A 19336-nucleotide genomic window follows, 5' to 3' on the forward strand; every position below is an offset into this window, starting at 1 on the left:
CAAAAATAAATTAAATAAAGTTTTTTTTTAAGTTTTTTTTAATTTAAAAAAAGAATATTCCCATCATAGTAATAATGGAGAGTTCCATTACACAGAGCCCGTTACAGCAAAAGTAATGTTCTTCCTTTTTCTACCTAGAACCCAGCCTGGCCAAGGCAGTGAGAACTGAAGAGAATAAACCCAGATCCAGGGACTTACAGCCTCAGGAGTGCCAGGGGGTGGCCCCTAAGCTGGAGAGCAGTGTCTCAGAGGGTACCTGGCAATAGGAGTCATGGTCTGGCATCACTCCCTAGTGACCACGCAAGAAACAGACATCCGAAGGGTTTAAAGTAGAGAAACATGAGTGGTCTGGGCTTAGCACATGTGAAGCAGCTCTGGGGAGATCTGGGGCAGCCTATGTCAGCTGATGTGGCAAGTAGCTGCAAAATTACCGTAACACTATTACTAGTCCTTTCCCTTGATTCACTTGTCCAATGAGTAATTCAGATTACACAGAGCATCCCCACTGCCGATGGAGAGATGAAAATAGTAAATACAAGAAGTTAAAATCTTGTAGAGTCTTGACTCTGGTGTATAACCTTGGGTCCCCTCTGACATGGGCACTGGAAGACCCTGAGGTATTCCTGTCCTGTGCTGGTGTTGTGGAGGGCAGGGACTGCTCACCACATCTCCCTTTATTTGGGGCCAGACTTGAGTGGTAGTCAAGCACCATAAGGTGGACAGCCATAGGTTTCCCTACCTTGCATCCACTTCTCCTTCTGCTAGTAGGAACACCTGATTTTCCTCTGAGGAATCATCCTTTCCACACCAGGTCCATGTGGACACAACACCCAAGGCTGGCCAGTCACATATTCCATTGCCCAGTTGCAGGGATTAGAGTGGGTGCCTGACCCATGCCAGGCCAATAAGAGCCATGAACGTGAGCCCAGGACTTTGGGTGGAATTGCTAGAAACAAAGCCTTCCTTCCCCTCACTGGTAAGCTGAAAAGGTGTCAGCCAGAGTGGTGGTGTCCATTCTGCCACCACTAATAAGGAGCCTGCCCACCCAGAGAAGGACAGAACCACAGGTAGAAAGAGGCAGGGTCTTGGTGACACTGAGCCCTGGATGTGGCTGTCCCATTACAATCACCACTCACTTAGGCCAATTAGACTGGATATCTGCAACTGACAAGGTGCTGATGACTACAGTCAGCTCAAGACAGGATTGTTCCTAGAAGGGGCAGGAGCTGGGCATAAAAGGAATGCACAGGGAGGAATCAGAAAACTGAGTTCAATCCTTCATCTATCCCCTGCCAGCCATGTGACCCTGGGTGAAACACTGAGCCCCTCCCGGCCTCACTTGCCTTGTCAGTCAAATGATAACAGCTACCTTGCGGGGCAGTTGTAGAATTAGCAGTCAAGTACATGAGTCCCCACGACAGAGTCAATGCCCAATAAATATTTGTTGAATGAGTGAACAAATCCAAACAGTGTTTTCTACCAGTCAAACAAATAGATTAATGGCAAAATCTTTCAGGGAAACATGTGGGGAATAAATAACCAACTCACAGAGTTTATACTCTGTCAAAATGACTCATAATGACTAAGTTTATACCAATGACAAAATAGAGATCTCTTAGTTTTTCCAATGTTCGCTTTCTAATTCGTACAAAGTAGGAAAGCACACTGACTGAGAACTTTCTACGGCAGGAATTTTATGTATCGTCCCACTGCACCCTTACTACAACCCAGGAGGTGTACTTTGCCAGCGGTTTAGGATAAGAGGATTCAGTTCAGAAAAGAGAAAAATTGGTTCAAGTTCATGCAGTGAGCAGGCAGCCAGGCCAAGGTTGGATCCAACACTGGTTCTTAGGCCCCTGCTCTTACTGCCTTCCTCTGGGCACTGCCTCTGTTCAACAGAGTCAGTGCTTTAATTACAAACTACAGCAGCAGGTAAACAATCAATTAATAGCTGGACTATTACATATAGAGTGGATAAACAACAAGGTCGTACTGCATGGCACCAGGAACTATACTCAGTATCCTATGATAAACCATCATGGAAAAGAATATTTTGAAAAGAAGGTATCTATGTTCATAACTGAATCACTTTGCTGAAATTAACACAACTTTGTAAACCAACTATACTTCAATTAAAAAATATTAATAGCTAGACTCTCTCCTATCACCAGTAAGCAAAAGAGAGGGGGCAGAGAGGAAAAAGGTGAGAGGGAGGGAGGACTAAAATCACTTCGTTAGATCCCAGGGCACCTTCTGTGGGAAACATCAGAGGTCAGTCCACTTATCACTGGCCCACTAGGTAGCATTCGCTGAGGACCCCCTGTGGGCAGAGCTGCTGGAGGTGCTCCCCAAGGCTTTTGTGACTCAGCCTCGATGTTTCAAGACACACGAGATTCAGACAAGATGAACACCCGGTCAGATGGGAAGGGCCACAGTCAACAGCCTGGCAGAGGAGCCGGTCAGATTGCCACATGCGCGCATGCCTGGTGTCTCCTGCCAACCGCTATGAAACAACAAGGTTCACTGCCATGGCCACTCCGGTGGGCTCCCAGGCTCGTGGGAATATCAAAGAGAGTGACAGCCTGTCTTGGAGCCTTTACCAACTACTGACAAAGCTTAAAATATGAAATGAGTTGATACCTCTCCAGGGACAAGCTGCTTGCCAAACTCTTCCTGTTCACACACCGTTTCTGAGAATTGCAAGATGCAAACAACTTGAATAATGAACTAGTGAGCAATTTGTTTGTCTGTCATCATGGTGGTCAATAATTTATTTTTGAACATGGTAGCAAAAAATGGAGGCAAAGTAGTTGCTTACGTGGCCTTGGAATCTTTGGTAAAGAAGACACACTCCCGTTTCTTAAAATTTGCTTGAATGAAATTCACCAAGTCCTTTGGAGAAAGAACATTGGAACAACACGTCACTAATCTGTTCTCACCCCCTGCTGCTCTTCATGAATGACTTAAACCTACTTCAAAGGTTTTAAGGATTCACCACATATCATAGCAACCAGCATCCATTCATGCTTTTAGAGTACACAAAGTTTGTAAAAAGAGGCATACGTTTACATTTTTATAACTAAATGCAAATTTTTCTAAAAGTTACTTGGCATCATCTTGTAACAAATGTCATTATATACATACAAAGTATGTTTTTCTGACTCTAAGGCAACCGGGGGAATATAAGGATTTATTGATAGTTTAGCATAAATAATGTTTTATTGCAGATTCTAGTTCCTCTTACGCTTGCTTTTCAAAAGAAGGTATATTCCAAATGCTCCTTCCAGAGTTGCATCTGTCCCCCCATGGGCAAGGTGGTGAGGCATATCCGGGACCTAATTCTGACAAACAACGGAACGCTTCCCTTTAGTTGGCAGAAACAAACCCCTTGGAGTTGAAGAATACTTTGAAAATATTTACACTCCTCAAAGTGGGAGAAGATATTTGCGACATATATTAATCATCATAAGATTGGTAAATGGAATATATAAAAGGCTGTAAGTCACTAAGAATAAGACAGACAACCTCGTGGGAAAAAGGCAAAAGACATGAGCAGGCATTAAATAAAAGAGGACACACAGATGTGTGAAAAGGAGCTCAGCCTTGTCAGTAATGAGGCAAATGTGAAGTGAAACCACGATGACATCCCATTACACACCCACCAGGCTAGAAAAATCGAGAAGCCATTGGCACCAAATGCCAGTGAAGAGCCAGGCGGGGGGGCCTCAGCCCGCTACGGGCCGGGAGGGAACTGGCTCGACCACCCTGGGAAACTGTCCACCACTGTCCCCTAGAAACAGTCCCTGTGTCCTGTGAATGACCTGCAAGCTCAGATGCCTGGCACCGCGCTGCCAGCTTTAGGGGTTTGTCTTGTTCCGTGGAGGTGGGGCTGGCAGCCCAAACCCACTTCCCTCAGGTCACCGGGCGCCAGCAGTTCTCAGACAGTGTCATGTGGGTTTGCCCCCCGGCCTTGCACCAAAGCCAGGCCTGACTCGTCACCCCCCAACAATGAGGTCACCACGAAAAGGGAGACGGCACTCCCTCTCCTGGAAGAAGGTCCACCACGCCTTCAGCAGTCTCCCCCTTTGCTAGCCCCTACCCCCACCAACGTACATCCTGAGACATCAGAGCATGGGGACCACGTGCCCCAAGTTTCCCCAGAAGTCCTGTGTCTTAACCCCAATTCCCATGAGGGAGAGGTGTTCGCCTTTACCCATCGGCCTCAAGCCGAAGAACCTTCTCCAGAGAGAACATCTCACATCCAGGAAGGCTCACAGTGGCCCTGCTCCTAATAGCAAAACCTGAAACCCAAATGTTCACCCCGCTTAGGCTGGACAGACGTGCACAGGATGGAGGGTGGCCCAGCAGGAGTGAATCGACAGCCATTACACCTGGCAACACAGAGGGACCACAAACACAGGATGGTGAGCAAGAAATGCATTCACGGGAGCTTCCGGGAAGATGGCGGAAGAGTAAGACGCGGACATCACCTTCCTCCCCACAGATACACCAGAAATACATCTACACGTGGAGCAACTCCTACAGAACACCTACTGAACGCTGGCAGAAGCAGAAGACCTCCCAAAAGGCAAGAAACCCCCCACGTACCTGGGTAGGGCAAAAGAAAAAAGAATAAACAGAGACAAAAGGATAGGGACGGGACCTGCACCAGTGGGAGGGAGCTGTGAAGGAGGAAAGGTTCCCACACACTAGGAAGCCCCTTCGCGGGCGGAGACTGCGGGTGGCGGAGGGGGAAGCTTCGGAGCCGCGGAGGAGAGCGCAGCCATAGGGGTGCGGAGGGCAAAGCGGAGAGATTCCCGCACAGAGGATCAGGGCCGACCGGCACTCACCGCCCGAGAGGCTTGTCTGCTCACCCGCCGGGGCGGGCGGGGCTGGGAGCTGAGGCTCGGGCTTTGGTCGGAGGCAGGGAGAGGACGGGGGTTGGCGGCGTGAACACAGCCTGCAGGGGTTAGTGCGCCACGGCTGGCCGGGAGGGAGTCCGGGGAAAAGTCTGCACCTGCCGAAGAGGCAAGAGACTTCTTCTTACCTCTTTGTTTCCTGGTGCGCGAGGAGAGGGGATTAAGAGCGCTGCTTAAAGGAGCTCCAGAGACGGGCGCGAGCCTCGGCTAAAATTGCGGACCCCACAGACGGGCAGGAGACGCTAAAGCTGCTGCTGCCGCCACCAAGAAGCCTGTGTGCGAGCACAGGTCACTCCCCACAACCCCCTTCCGGGGAGCCTGTGCAGCCCGCCACTGCCAGGGTCCCGGGAACCAGGGACAACTCCCCCGGAAGAATGCACGGCGCGCCTCACGCTGGTGCAACGTCACGCCGGCCTCTGCCGCCGCAGGCCCGCCCCGCACTCCGTGCCCCTCCCTCCCCCCCCACCCCCGCCCTCCCCCCCCACCCCCGCCCCGGCATGAGTGAGCCAGAGCCCCCGAATCAGCGGCTCCTTTAACCCAGTCCTGTCTGAGCAAGAACAGAAGCCCTCCGGCGACCTACACACAGAGGCGGGGCCAAATCCAAAACTGAGCCCCGGGAGCTATGAGAACAAAGAAGAGAAAGGGAAATCTCTCCCAGCAGCCTCAGGAGCAGCGGATTGAAGCTCCACAATCAACTTGATGCATCTGTGGAATACATGAATAGACAACCAATCATCCCAAATTAAGGAGGTGGACTTTGAGAGCAAGATTTATGATTTTTTCCCCTTTTCCTCTTTTTGTGAGTGTGTATGTATGTGTATGCGTCTGTGTGAGATTTTGTCTATATAGCTTTGCTTCCACCATTTGTCCTACGGTTCTATCCGTCCGTTTTTGTTGTTGGTTTGTTTTTGTTTCTTAATATTTTTTTATTTTTTTTCTCTTAATAATTTTTTTATTTTAATAAATTTATTATATTTTATCTTACTTTATTTTACTTTATCTTCTTCCTTTTTTTCTTCCTTCCTCCCTCCCTCCCTCCCTTCTTTCTTTCTACTTCTACTAATTCTTTCTTTCTACTTTTTCTCCCTTTTATTCTGAGCCGTGTGGATGGAAGGCTCTTGGTGCTGCAGCCAGAAGTCAGTGCTGTGCCTCTGAGGTGGGAGAGCCAACTTCAGGACACTGGTCCACAAGAGACCTCCCAGCTCCACATAATATCGAACAGCGAAAATCTCCCAGAGATCTCCATCTCAACACCAGCACCCAGCTTCACTCAACGACCAACAAGCTACAGTGCTGGACATCCTATGCCAAACAACTGCAAGACAGGAACACAACCCCACCCATTAGCAGAGAGGCTGCCTAAAATCATAATAAGTCCACAGACAGCCCAAAACACACCACCAGACGTGGACCTGCCCACCAGAAAGACAAGATCCAGCCTCATCCACCAGAACACAGGCACTAGTCCCCTCCACCAGGAAGCCTACACAACCCACTGAACCAACCTTAGCCGCTGGGGACAGACACCAAAAACAACGGGAACTACGAACGTGCAGCCTGCAAAAAGGAGACCCCAAACAGTAAGATAAGCAAAATGAGAAGACAGAAAAGCACACAGCAGATGAAGGAGCAAGATAAAAATGCACCAGACCTAACAAATGAAGAGGAAATAGGCAGTCTACCTGAAAAATAATTCAGAGTAATGACAGTAAAGATGATCCAAAATCTTGGAAATAGAATAGAGAAAATGCAAGAAACATTTAACAAGGACCTAGGAGAACTAAAGTTGAAACAAACAATGATGAACAGCACAATAAATGAAATTAAAAATACTCTAGATGGGATCAATAGCAGAATAACTGAGGCAGAAGAATGGATAAGTGACCTGGAAGATAAAGTAGTGGAAATAACTACTGCAGAGCAGAATAAAGAAAAAAGAATGAAAAGAACTGAGGACAAGTCTCAGAGACCTCTGGGACAACATTAAACGCACCAACATTTGAATTATAGGGGTTCCAGAAGAAGAAGAGAAAAAGAAAGGGACTGAGAAAATATTTGAAGAGATTATAGTAGAAAACTTCACTAATATGGGAAAGGAAATAGTTAATCAAGTCCAGGAAGCACAGAGAGTCCCATACAGGATAAATCCAAGGAGAAATACGCCAAGACACATATTAATCAAACTGTCAAAAATTAAATACAAAGAAAACATATTAAAAGCAGCAAGGGAAAAACAACAAATAACACACAAGGGAATCCCCATAAGGTTAACAGCTGATCTTTCAGCAGAAACTCTGCAAGCCAGAAGGGACTGGCAGGACATATTTAAAGTGATGAAGGAGAAAAACCTGCAACCAAGATTACTCTACCCAGCAAGGATCTCATTCAGATTTGATGGAGAAATTAAAACCTTTAGAGACAAGCAAGAGCTGAGACAGTTCAGCACCACCAAACCAGCTTTACAACAACTGCTAAAGGAACTTGTCTAGGCAAGAAACACAAGAGAAGGAAAAGACCTACAATAACAAACCCAAAACAATAAAGAAAATGGGAATAGGAACATACATATCGATAATTACCTTAAATGTAAATGGACTAAATGCTCCCACCAAAAGACACAGATTGGCTGAATGGATACAAAAACAAGACCCATATATTTGCTGCCTACAAGAGACCCACTTCAGACCTAGAGACACATGCACACTGAAAGTAAGGGGATGGAAAAAGACGTTTCATGCAAATGGAAACCAAAAGAAAGCTGGAGTACCAATTCTCATATCAGGCAAAATAGACTTTAAAATAAAGACTATTAGAAGAGACAAAGAAGGACACTACATAATGATCAAGGGATCGATCCAAGAAGAAGATATAACAGTTGTAAATATTTATGCACTTAACATAGGAGCACCTCAATACATAAGGCAAATATTAATAGCCATAAAAGGGGAAATTGACAGTAACACATTCATAGTAGGGGACTTTAACACCCCACTTTCACCAATGGACAGATCATCCAAAATGAAAATAAATAAGGAAACACAAGCTTTAAATGATACATTAAACAAGATGGACTTAATTGATATTTATAGGACATTCCATCCAAAAACAACAGAATACACATTTTTCTCAAGTGCTCATGGAACATTCTCCAGGATAGATCATATCTTGGGTCACAAATCAAGCCTTGGTAAATTTAAGAAAATTGAAATTGTATCAAGTATCTTTTCCAACCACAACGCTACGAGACTAGATATCAATTACAGGAAAAGATCTGTAAAAAATACAAACACACGGAGGCTAAACAATACACTACTTAATAACGAAGTGATCACTGAAGAAATCAAAGAGGAAATCAAAAAATACCTAGAAACAAATGACAATGGAGACACGACGACCCAAAATCTATGGGATGCAGCAAAAGCAGTTCTAAGAGAGAAGTTTATAGCAATACAATCCTATCTTAAGAAACAGGAAACATCTTGAATAAACAACCTATCCTTGCACCTAAAGCAATTAGAGAAAGAAGAACAAAAAAAACCCAAAGTTAGCAGAAGGAAAGAAATCATAAAAATCAGATCAGAAATAAATGAAAAAGAAATGAAGCAAACGATAGCAAAGATCAATAAAACTAAAAGCTGGTTCTTCGAGAAGATAAACAAAATTGATAAACCATTAGCCAGACTCATCAAGAAAAAAAGGAAGAAGACTCAAATCAATAGAATTAGAAATGAAAAAGGAGAAGTAACAATGGACACTGCAGAAATACAAAGGATCATAAGAGATTACTACAAACAACTCTATGCCAATAAAATGGACAACCTGGAAGAAATGGAGAAATTCTTAGAAATGCACAACCTGCCAAGACTGAATCAGGAAGAAATAGAAAATATGAACAGACCAATCACAAGCACTGAAATTGAAACTGTGATTAAAAATTTTCCAACAAACAAAAGCCCAGGACCAGATGGCTTCACAGGCGAATTCTATCAAGCATTTAGAGAAGAGCTAACACCTATCCTTCTGAAACTCTTCCAAAATATAGCAGAGGGAGGAACACTCCCAAACTCATTCTACGAGGCCACCATCACCCTGATACCAAAACCAGACAAGGATGTCACAAAGAAAGAAAACTACAGGCCAATATCACTGATGAACATAGATGCAAAAATCCTCAACAAAATACTAGCAAACAGAATCCAACAGCACATTAAACGGATCATGCACCATGATCAAGTGGGGTTTATTCCAGTAATGCAAGGATTCTTCAATATACACAAATCAATCAACGTGATACACCATATTAACAAATTGAAGGAGAAAAACCATATGATCATCTCAATAGATGCAGAGAAAGCTTTCAACAAAATTCAACATCCATTTATGATAAAAACCCTACAGAAAGTAGGCATAGAGGGAACTTTCCTCAACATAATAAAGGCCATATATGACAGACCCACAGCGAACATCATCCTCAATGGTGAAAAACTGAAAGCATTTCCACTAAGATCAGGAACAAGACAAGATTGCCCACTCTCACCACTCTTATTCAACATAGTTTTGGAAGTTTTAGCCACAGCAATCAGAGAAGAAAAGGAAATAAAAGGAATCCAAATTGGAAAAGAAGAAGTAAAGCTGTCACTGTTTGCAGATGACATGATACTATACATAGAGAATCCTAAAGATGCTACCAGAAAACTACTAGAGCTAATCAATGAATTTGGTAAAGTAGCAGGATACAAAATTAATGCACAGAAATCTCTGGCATTCCTATACACTAATGATGAAGAATCTGAAAGTGAAATCAAGAAAACACTCCCATTTACCACTGCAACAAAAAGAATAAAATATCTAGGAATAAACCTACCTAAGGAGACAAAAGACCTGTATGCAGAAAATTATAAGACACTGATGAAAGAAATTAAAGGTGATACAAATAGATGGAAAGATATACCGTGTTCTTGGATTGGAAGAATCAACATTGTGAAAATGACTCTACTACCCAAAGCAATCTACAGATTCAATGCAATCCCTATCAAACTACCACTGGCATTTTTCACAGAACTAGAACAAAATATTTCACAATTTGTATGGAAACACAAAAGACGCCGAATAGCCAAAGCAATCTTGAGAACGAAAAATGGAGCTGGAGGAATCAGGCTCCCTGACTTCAGACTATACTACAAAGCTACAGTAATCAAGACAGTATGGTACTGGCACAAAAACAGAAAGATCAATAGAACAGGATAGAAATCCCAGAGATAAACCCACACACATATGGTCACCTTATCTTTGATAAAGGAGGCAGGAATATACAGTGGAGAAAGGACAGCCTCTTCAATAAGTGGTGCTGGGAACACTGGACAGGTACATGTAAAAGTATGAGATTAGATCACTCCCTAACACCATACAGAAAAATAAGCTCAAAATGGATTAAAGACCTAAATGTAAGGCCAGAAACTATAAAACTTTTAGAGGAAAACATAGGCAGAACACTCTATGACATAAATCACAGCAAGATCCTTTTTGACCCACCTCCTAGAGAAATGGAAATAAAAATAAACAAATGGGACCTAATGAAACTTCAAAGCTTTTGCACAGCAAAGGAAACCATAAACAAGACCAAAAGACAACACTCAGAATGGGAGAAAATATTTGCAAATGAAGCAACTGACAAAGGATTAATCTCCAAAATTTATAAGCAGCTCATGCAGCTCAATAACAAAAAAGCAAACAACCCAATCCAAAAATGGGCAGAAGACCTAAATAGACATTTCTCCAAAGAAGATATACAGACTGCCAACAAACACATGAAAGAATGCTCAACATCATTAATCATTAGAGAAATGCAAATCAAAACTACAATGAGATATCATCTCACACCAGTCAGAATGGCCATCATCAAAAAATCTAGAAACAATAAATGCTGGAGAGGGTGTGGAGAAAAGGGAACCCTCTTACACTGTTGGTGGGAATATAAATTAATACAGCCACTATGGAGAACAGTATGGAGGTTCCTTAAAAAACTACAAATAGAACTACCATATGACCCAACAATCCCACTACTGGGCATATACCCTGAGAAAACCATAATTCAAAAAGAGTCATGTACCAAAATGTTCATTGCAGCTCTATTTCCAATAGCCCAGAGATGGAAACAACCTAAGTGTCCATCATCGGATGAATGGATAAAGAAGATGTGGCACATATATACAATGGAATATTACTCAGCCATAAAAAGAAACGAAATTGAGCTATTTGTAATGAGGTGGGTAGACCTAGAGTGTGTCATACAGAGTGAAGTAATTCAGAAAGAGAAAGACAAATACCGTATGCTAACACACATATATGGAATTTAAGGAAAAAAATGTCATGAAGAACCTAGGGGTAAGACAGGAATAAAGACACAGACCTACTAGAGAATGGACTTGAGGATATGGGGAGACAGAAGGGTAAGCTATGACAAAGCGAGAGAGTGGCATGGACATATATACACTACCAAACGTAAAATAGATAGCTAGTGGGAAGCAGCCGCATAGCACAGGGAGATCAGCTTGGTGCTTTGTGACCACCTGGAGGGGTGGGATAGGGAGAGTGGGAGGGAGGGAGACACAAGAGGGAAGAGATATGGGAACATATGTATATGTATAACTGATTCACTTTGTTATAAAGCAGAAACTAACACACCATTGTAAAGCAATTATACTCCAATAAAGATGTAAAAAAAAAAAAAGGAAAGAAAAAAGAAGTGAATTCACAAAGGAATACTTACTGTGTAATTCCACAAATATCAAAACAGACAAAACAAAGCCATGTATTGTTTAGGGACATATATTCAAATCATAAGCTTATAAATAAAAGCAGGACCAGGGAACACAAAATTCAGGATAGCTGTCGCCTTTGGCACGGAGGGCACGTGGGGGACTCCTGAAAAGGGCTGATGGTGGGTGCAAGCGTGTTCATTTTATTATTCTTCCTTAGGCTGGGAATTTATATTTGCATGTTCTTTTCTACAAATAATAAAAATGTAGAGAGCAAAAATAAATCCTACACTCATCTGAACGTGAAAAATTTTGAAAACCTGTGATGCCCTTTCTTCCTCAGAATATTTTCTAGCTCTTCACTAATTTTAAGTCTACTTAACACAGATGAAGAAAACTCAACAGTATAAGCTTATGTGTATAAGCTTGTGAAATCGATGATGGTGGAGGAGGGGTGGTGATAAAAACTGCCTTGTTGCTGAAAGTTCCCTCTGGGGACTTCCCTGGCGGTCCAGTGGTTAAGACTCACGCTTCCACTGCAGGGGGCATGGGTTCGATCTCTGGTCAGGGAACTAAGATCCCACATGCCATGATGTGTGGCCAAAACAATTTTTTTTTAATTAAAAAATAAAGGCCTTTAAAGAAAAAAAAGTTCCCTCTGAAAAATGTACTTTGCAAAGGTGTGTAGTCTCAGGGGCAAACAGGACCCCCCCCATAACTGGGATGTACTTAGGTGGTCTCAGAAATTCTACCCACAGGGCAGCTGGCATCTCTGAGGGGAGCAGGAAATCCATCCAGAAATCCCATGGGAGCCCAAAGGAGAATGGCACGGGAGAGTCAGCCTTTGTCTCCCAGAGACACCCATGCCTGCGTCCAAGTATGATCCGGAAAGGCCTTTTCTGCCCTCCCAGAGGTCCGTCACTGCTGGAGGCTGGAGGAGGGGGCATTGGAGAGGCCACCAGCGCCCTCTGCCCACTGTGTAATTCTCACCGGACCAGGGTCAAGGTGACGGCAGGTGCAAAATCTAAGGAGGCGCTGGGTGTTGGGAGTGGCAAGTGCACGGGCGCCCCCAAGAACCCCACCCAGCAGATCAAAATACTGACATGCCCAGCACCCCAGAAGCCCCCACCCAGTCCCTCCTCCTTCCTTTTTCCAAAGTTAGCCACCACCCCGACTTTTAACACTCTAGTCGGCGGAAGCTTGGTACCAGACTGGAACGTTGTCTTTATTTCCTGACAAATGAGAGTATTCACTAGGACGTGAGAGTGAACAGAAAGCCTGCGGGAACCACTAGAGGTGGCTGAGGGACGGAAGGGGCAGCGCAGCCCAGCGGGGAGCCTCCTGCCGGGCGCCCCACCCTGAGTCCGCTCACCCCTAAGCAACAGCTCAGTGCGCCTCTATGAAAGCAGTGTGGACACGGGCTTGGAAGGAGGAGAGAGATGCTGTGGAGAACAGCTAGAAGCTACGGCAAGAACAAATGCAGACCCAGAATGAGCCCCCGGCCATAGAGTTGAAGAAAAGGACCTCAAGAATCACTTCCAAGGTGAACCCACAGGGCTGGAAGCAAGGACACCAAGCATTAGCTAGTAAAAGGAATATTAAAAGTGCAGTATTTAGGATTTCATAAAAGTCACTTAACAAGTGCATTCTTGAATGGATAAGCAAGGTCCTACTGTACAGCACAGGGAACTAGATCCAGTCTCCTGTAGTAAACCGCAATGGAAAAACATGTGAAAAAGCAGGTATATATATGTGTAACTGAACCACTTTGCTCTACAGCAGAAATGAACACTGCTATTTTTTTAAAAAGGCCCCAAATAAGTACATTCTTTAGCAACTCAAGGTTGCGGTCACAATCTTCAAAACAGGGATGCCTGAAAAACTACACAGATAAGAAAAGGCCTCTACATTCGACAAAAATAATCCACAGAACGAAATGCCATACGTTGAGATATGATCTTTTTAAAGAAGGAGTATTGGTCCCCAAAGAATCCTAGCTGCAAAGGGCTGCTTTCTGACATATCAGCGGGTTGGTGGGGCGTGGCTCAACTCACGCTCTCGCTGTAGGACACGTCTGTGCTGCGAGACGCACTGGAGTACAGGGTCCGGGTGCTGTCCGGCGTGCCGTTCCTTCTGCTTCTCATGCTAAGCCGGGCGCCCTTGAAGGACATCTGTTCCCCTGTGGAGAAAGGGCAGGGAGGGTAAGATGGGGTCACAAACGGTGGACGGGCTTCACTGAAAGCTTTACCGCCATACCCTCCCCCTCTCGCTGTCTGCCATGCCCCAGCCCCGCCCCGCCCCCCACCACCAAAGGACATTGGTCCCCCTGCCTCTGCTCTCCTTGCTTCATTCCTTCTCGTCCTCCAGGACCCAGCTTGAGTTCAGTCCTTCCATACCCCTTGCCTGACCGCTCCCGTCTGGGCAGGGCCCTCCTGGGTGCGCTCCCCTCTCCTATGGGAGGTGGGATCCCGCATCCCAGACCACTACGCATAGGAGGTGCATCATAGCTCCTTCGAAGTTAATGGATTTGTAGTGAAGGAACTTGCAGAACTGCAGCTAGCAGCTGTGGCAGCTAGAGGACCGGCTGGCTGGCAGCAGAGAGGAGTTCTGCCCTGATGCGGTCAAGTGAAGTGGGAGAAGGACCTTGACCCACAGGGGCGGTAGGGCCTGAGGGCCAGTGTGCTCCAGGTCACCCTGAGACTCGGAGCCGGCACGTGGTTCCCAAGGACACCCGGCAACAATTCCCTCCCAGCCTGGAGAGCAGGCCATTAGCCCGGGCATCCCAGAAGCCTCAGTTGCCACGGAGATGCCTCCGGGCTGCCCCCTGCTCTTCTAGGGCTCAGACCCTCCATCCCAGCTGCAGGAGCCACCCGTCCCTCCTGTCTCCCAAACACTATCTCAGACCCGTATCCACAGAGAGCTACTCCACATCCCCAGGCTGTCCCGCAGACACAGCAAACAAGACGTTTCTAGAACAAGAGCATCATCCTTCTCCTACACCCCGCCTCCCTGTGTCTCCTCCTGGGACCAAGCTCCCCCAGCTGCCTGTGACCTCTGCCCCCACCCTCGCCTCCATCATCACCACATCCAAGTGGCAGTCACACCCCCTCGCCCCTCTCCAGCCCCTCCAGTGGCCCGCAGCTGCCACCTGGGCCCTGCTTGCCTCCCCCGCATGACGGCACCCACCTCCCTCTCCTTCTGGGCCAGGTTCCTCACGGGGCCCCGCTTTTCCCGTCTAGGTCCCACCGTCTGTCTGGAACCCTCTTCCTCAAACCCTGCCCAGCTGCTTATCTCCCGCTCATCCTACGGGCCTTATACACCATCTCTTCAGGGAGGTACCTCTGACGCCCAGGCTGGCGCAGGTGCCTGGTGGCCTGTTCTGGAAGCACCATATCCCCTCCACCAAGCCGTGTGCATCCTGATTTGTTACATGATCTGTTTGGCCCCTGTCTGCCTACTTAAGTCAAAAACCAGATCTAGGGGCTTCCCTGGTGGCGCAGTGGTTGAAGAGTCCACCTGCCGATGCAGGGGACGCAGGTTCGTGCCCCGGTCCAGGAAGATCCCACATGCCGCGGAGCGGCTGGGCCCGTGAGCCATGGCCGCTGGGCCTGTGCGTCCGGAGCCCGTACTCCGCAACAGGAGAGGCCACAACAGTGAGAGGCCCGCGTACCGCAAAAAACAAAAACAAAAACAGATCTATCTGTTCAGCACTGTATTCCCAGAGCCTGGCACAGAGCAGAGAGTAGAATTGTACCAATATTGATTGAGCGAATAATCTAAGTGATTACATAACACTCCCTCCTACCCTCAAAATCCTCTTTCAGTTTTGCAAATTACTTCCAACTCGCCTCCCATACCCCCTGCACGAGGAAAGGCCTGAGACCCAAGCCTCAGCCACACGACTCCTGAGCCCTCAGCCTGTCTCCTCCTCCAGGTCGCCTGTCCCAGCCTCAAAACCCTCCCACGCCACAGACACCGACGCTTCTTCAAAGCCCACTCAGAACCCTCAGGCCAGGCTGTTTAAAGCAAGGAGCGCTTCTTTTACTTCTCGCCCCAGGCATTTCACGGAGAGGCTCAGAGTATTAATTGGTACTTTACATACATTATGGCAAAACCGCAAATCAATCCTGCAAGGTATTTACTATGATCCCCATACAGCAAATGGCTTCTAAGTAGGGCACCGACAGTCAGGAAATGATTTCATTTGCTCACAGTGAAAAAACTGCTTATTTCGTTGCAATGGAGAAAAGTGTATTTTTGCTTCTTCATCACAGTTCAGTCAAGTAAGAAATGGGAAAGCTGTGTAAGAAATGCAGAATCTGCCCTTTTCTGACATTTCACATGTCTTTATTCGATGTTCGTTTCGAACTGGTTTTCTGAGGCCAGGGGATGTTCAAGGTGATGAATCATGAGTCCAGGCGTTCTTCATCCCATCCCACACACCAGGTGTTCCAGGTGTACTGTTTATCCAGCTCCTAAACACAGGCAGGAGCTAAGGGTTCGGTGTGAAAGGGGTTTCCAGGAGGAGGGACATAGGCCAAGGACCAAGGGCTTCCAGGGGGGTCTGGAGAGGAGAGGAGAGGGTCCAGAGGGCCCCCCCAGGAACCTTGGGAAAGAGGGTGGCCCGCCCCTGAAAGGGGGTGAACTGGAAAAGTAGAAGGAGGAGGGAATGAAAGCCACACCAGGGAGAAACCAGTCGATGCATCCCACGCTAAGGAAAAGTCATAAAATCACACCACTGGGTTGAACCACACAAAATCCAGTGGAGAAGATGGGCCAAAGAGTCCAAAGCCACCAAACAAGGGAACATGAGTCACTGATAAACACAGAAACCTGCTAAGCCTTCCTAGTAATAAAAACAAGAAAAGTCCAACGGCGATGAAACACCCAGGGGAAATATTTCGGATGACAGCATTTGATGTTGGGAAGAGCTTAGTGGGACAGACACTCTCGTATCATTGCAGGGGGGGTAAAATCATCTTCCTGCCTCTGCAAAAGAATGTGGCAATAAGGTAGCCAGACATGCAAGTATTATCATCGTTGACCCAGTGAATTGGCTTTGGAGAATTCTAGATAAAAGAAATCATCAGAAACACATCAAAGGGTATACCCAAAAGATATTCATTTCATAGGAAAAATTAGAAATGACTTAAACTTCCATCAGTAGGAGCACATTACACCCAGAAGAAGTAAGAGGATGATACCATGAAGTGGGTGCATTTTAATGACATGGAAAATGTCATAGGATTTATCGTGAGTAGAAAAAAAGCCGGAGGCAAGAAACCACCGTGGTCAGGAGCTCTGGCTTTAGAGATGGTCAGCTCGCGTTCAGTCACTCACCCTGTGACCTTGAGGGGGTCTTTCACCCTCTCAGCTTCCCTATAAAGGTGGTTCAGCAGCTGACATATGACCCACCTTCAGGAAGGGCAGCTATCGAAGTAAGGGATGTAAATGCATTAGGTATAATGTGTATAAGGCACACGGAAGTAAATACACCAAGGTGTTCACCATTGCCATACGTGGGGCTGGGACTGTGAGTGATTTTCATTTTATTCTTTCACTTTTTATATTTGCCCAAATTAAATATATTTCTTAAATAATCTGGAAAATATATTTAATAAATAGGAAAAGTGTCTAGAGGCTGGGCAAGGCTAAGAGAACCAGTGACCTTAGTGAGAACATTTCAGTAAGTGGGATGAGAGAGTGAGGACCACCAGAGACGGCATCTCCATCCACAAGAGCACGTGGCGGGTGGGTAGCTAGAAGGGAGGGGAGGGTCCGTGGCTGACTTGTTTCCTCCCAAGAGGTGGGATCATGTTTAAATCTTGGCAGAGGAAAACTAGCACAGAGGGAGAGATTAAACCACAGGGAAAATATAATAATGTAATAATTATGATGACTGCAGAGCATGGAGTAGGACTTTGTGGAGGTAGGCAGGAGCGGTGAAGCCATCAGCACTAAAATGATCGATTGAGGATAAACGATAAATTGAAGGTAAAAGGAAAAGAGAGTCAACAATAACATAATAAACACTGATGACAATCGGGGCATTTTTGTTCTCTCACATCATATCTTTGAAATCATTTCCGAACATGAAACTGACATTCCACCGGCCACAGGCCCTTGGTCTTATCTGGACTGTCTGACTTGTACTCCAGAGAAAAAATGCCAAGTCTGCCCCAGAGAGGAGATTGGCTGGGGACACTGCATACATTTTCAGGGCTCTGAAACTCTAAATATACAATGGAATATTACTCAGCCATAAAAAGAAACAAAACTGAGTTATTTGTAGTGAGGTGGATGGACCTAGAGTCTGTCATACAGAGTGAAGTAAGTCAGAAAGAGACAGACAAATACCGTATGCTAACACAAATATATGGAATCTAAGAAAAAAAAATGTCATGAAGAACCTAGGGGTAAGACAGGAATAAAGACACAGACCTACTAGAGAATGGACTTGAGGATATGGGGAGGGGGAAGGGTAAGCTGGGACGAAGTGAGAGAGTGGCATGGACATATATACACTACCAAATGTAAGGTAGATAGCTAGTGGGAAGCAGCCGCATAGCACAGGGAGATCAGCTCGGTGCTTTGTGACCACCTAGAGGGGTGGGATAGGGAGGGTGGGAGGGAGGGAGATGCAAGAGGGAGGAGATATGGGAACATATGTATATGTATAACTGATTCACTTTGTTGTAAAGCAGAAACTAACACACCATTGTAAAGCAATTATACTCCAATAAAGATGTAAAAATAAAAAAAACTAAATAGTTGTTGAAAAATCTGAGTCTAGAGTAGTGGTTTCAAAGGCGGGGCTTCGGGCTTTGCGCCTGTGAGGGGCTCAGGGATGCCTCCCCACGTCAGTGGGAGCAGTGCTGCTTCATCAGACTTACATCTCCAGGGTCCTAGCAGATTCCCCCTGAGGAAAGGTTTCTGCTGCTGAAGAGCAGCTGGACACATCTGCTCTGGAGCTCTGCTGCAGGTTTGCTCCAGGTCACCTTAACTGCACAGGCAGCCAGGGGACGTCTGCAGCTTCCATCTCTTGGAATTGGTAAGAAAGCACTACTTTACTTGAGGAAAAGTGAGTTTATAGATGGTTTGGCAAGCTCCAGAAGTTAAAGGTGATGGACTTATTCCCAATAACCCCAACAATTAGGGGTTGGCATTTCACATACATCTTGGAATATGTGATTTCATAGCTCCCAAACTATAACACAACGTAACATGACATGATATAAGCATGATACATAATTGTTATGGTCCTAAAACCTCACCAAAGTTCTCTCTCGGATATTATGTCTTTCTCTGGATCGGAAACGGGGTATTTGGCATTGACGTTCCACCCATTTGGAGGGCAGTGGAGTATAATGCTGACATTATAGGCTAGACCATCTTCTCGCTTTACCTTTAACTGTATCTGAGTGTATTTCTATAAATTAATGAAATTCTCACTGAGGAGTGGGAAAATGGAGTCAGGAAAATGGTAGCACTGGATGTGGACTAACCCCACCGAGGGGACCTCCCCAAGTAGAATCCACCAGTAAAACAACACCAAGCATGCCCCGCAACGTGTATATGAGGTCTGATGAGGATTTCATGTAACTCAAACCCAGTTCACCCTGTTATTCTACTTCTAAAAGATCGTAGGGTAGGTCAACG

General features: G+C 45.7%; 1 protein-coding gene across 2 annotated transcripts in view; it reads right to left on the minus strand.

The window, feature by feature from the left end:
- The window catches only part of TRPM8 (transient receptor potential cation channel subfamily M member 8), a 106068-nt gene that overhangs the window by 77472 nt on the left and 9260 nt on the right, over positions 1-19336 (minus strand). For both annotated transcript variants that reach the window (XM_033860370.2, XM_073807083.1), the window contains exons 2-3: positions 13732-13856; positions 2819-2892 (exon numbers count right to left, since the gene is read on the minus strand). In XM_033860370.2, coding sequence (XP_033716261.1) covers positions 2819-2892; positions 13732-13848 — 191 coding nt within the window. In that variant the 5' untranslated portion in view covers positions 13849-13856. The remainder of the gene's footprint in view (positions 1-2818; positions 2893-13731; positions 13857-19336) is intronic.

The sequence above is a fragment of the Tursiops truncatus genome, chromosome 7 (assembly GCF_011762595.2).
Source record: "Tursiops truncatus isolate mTurTru1 chromosome 7, mTurTru1.mat.Y, whole genome shotgun sequence".
NCBI classification, from domain to species: Eukaryota; Metazoa; Chordata; class Mammalia; order Artiodactyla; family Delphinidae; genus Tursiops; species Tursiops truncatus.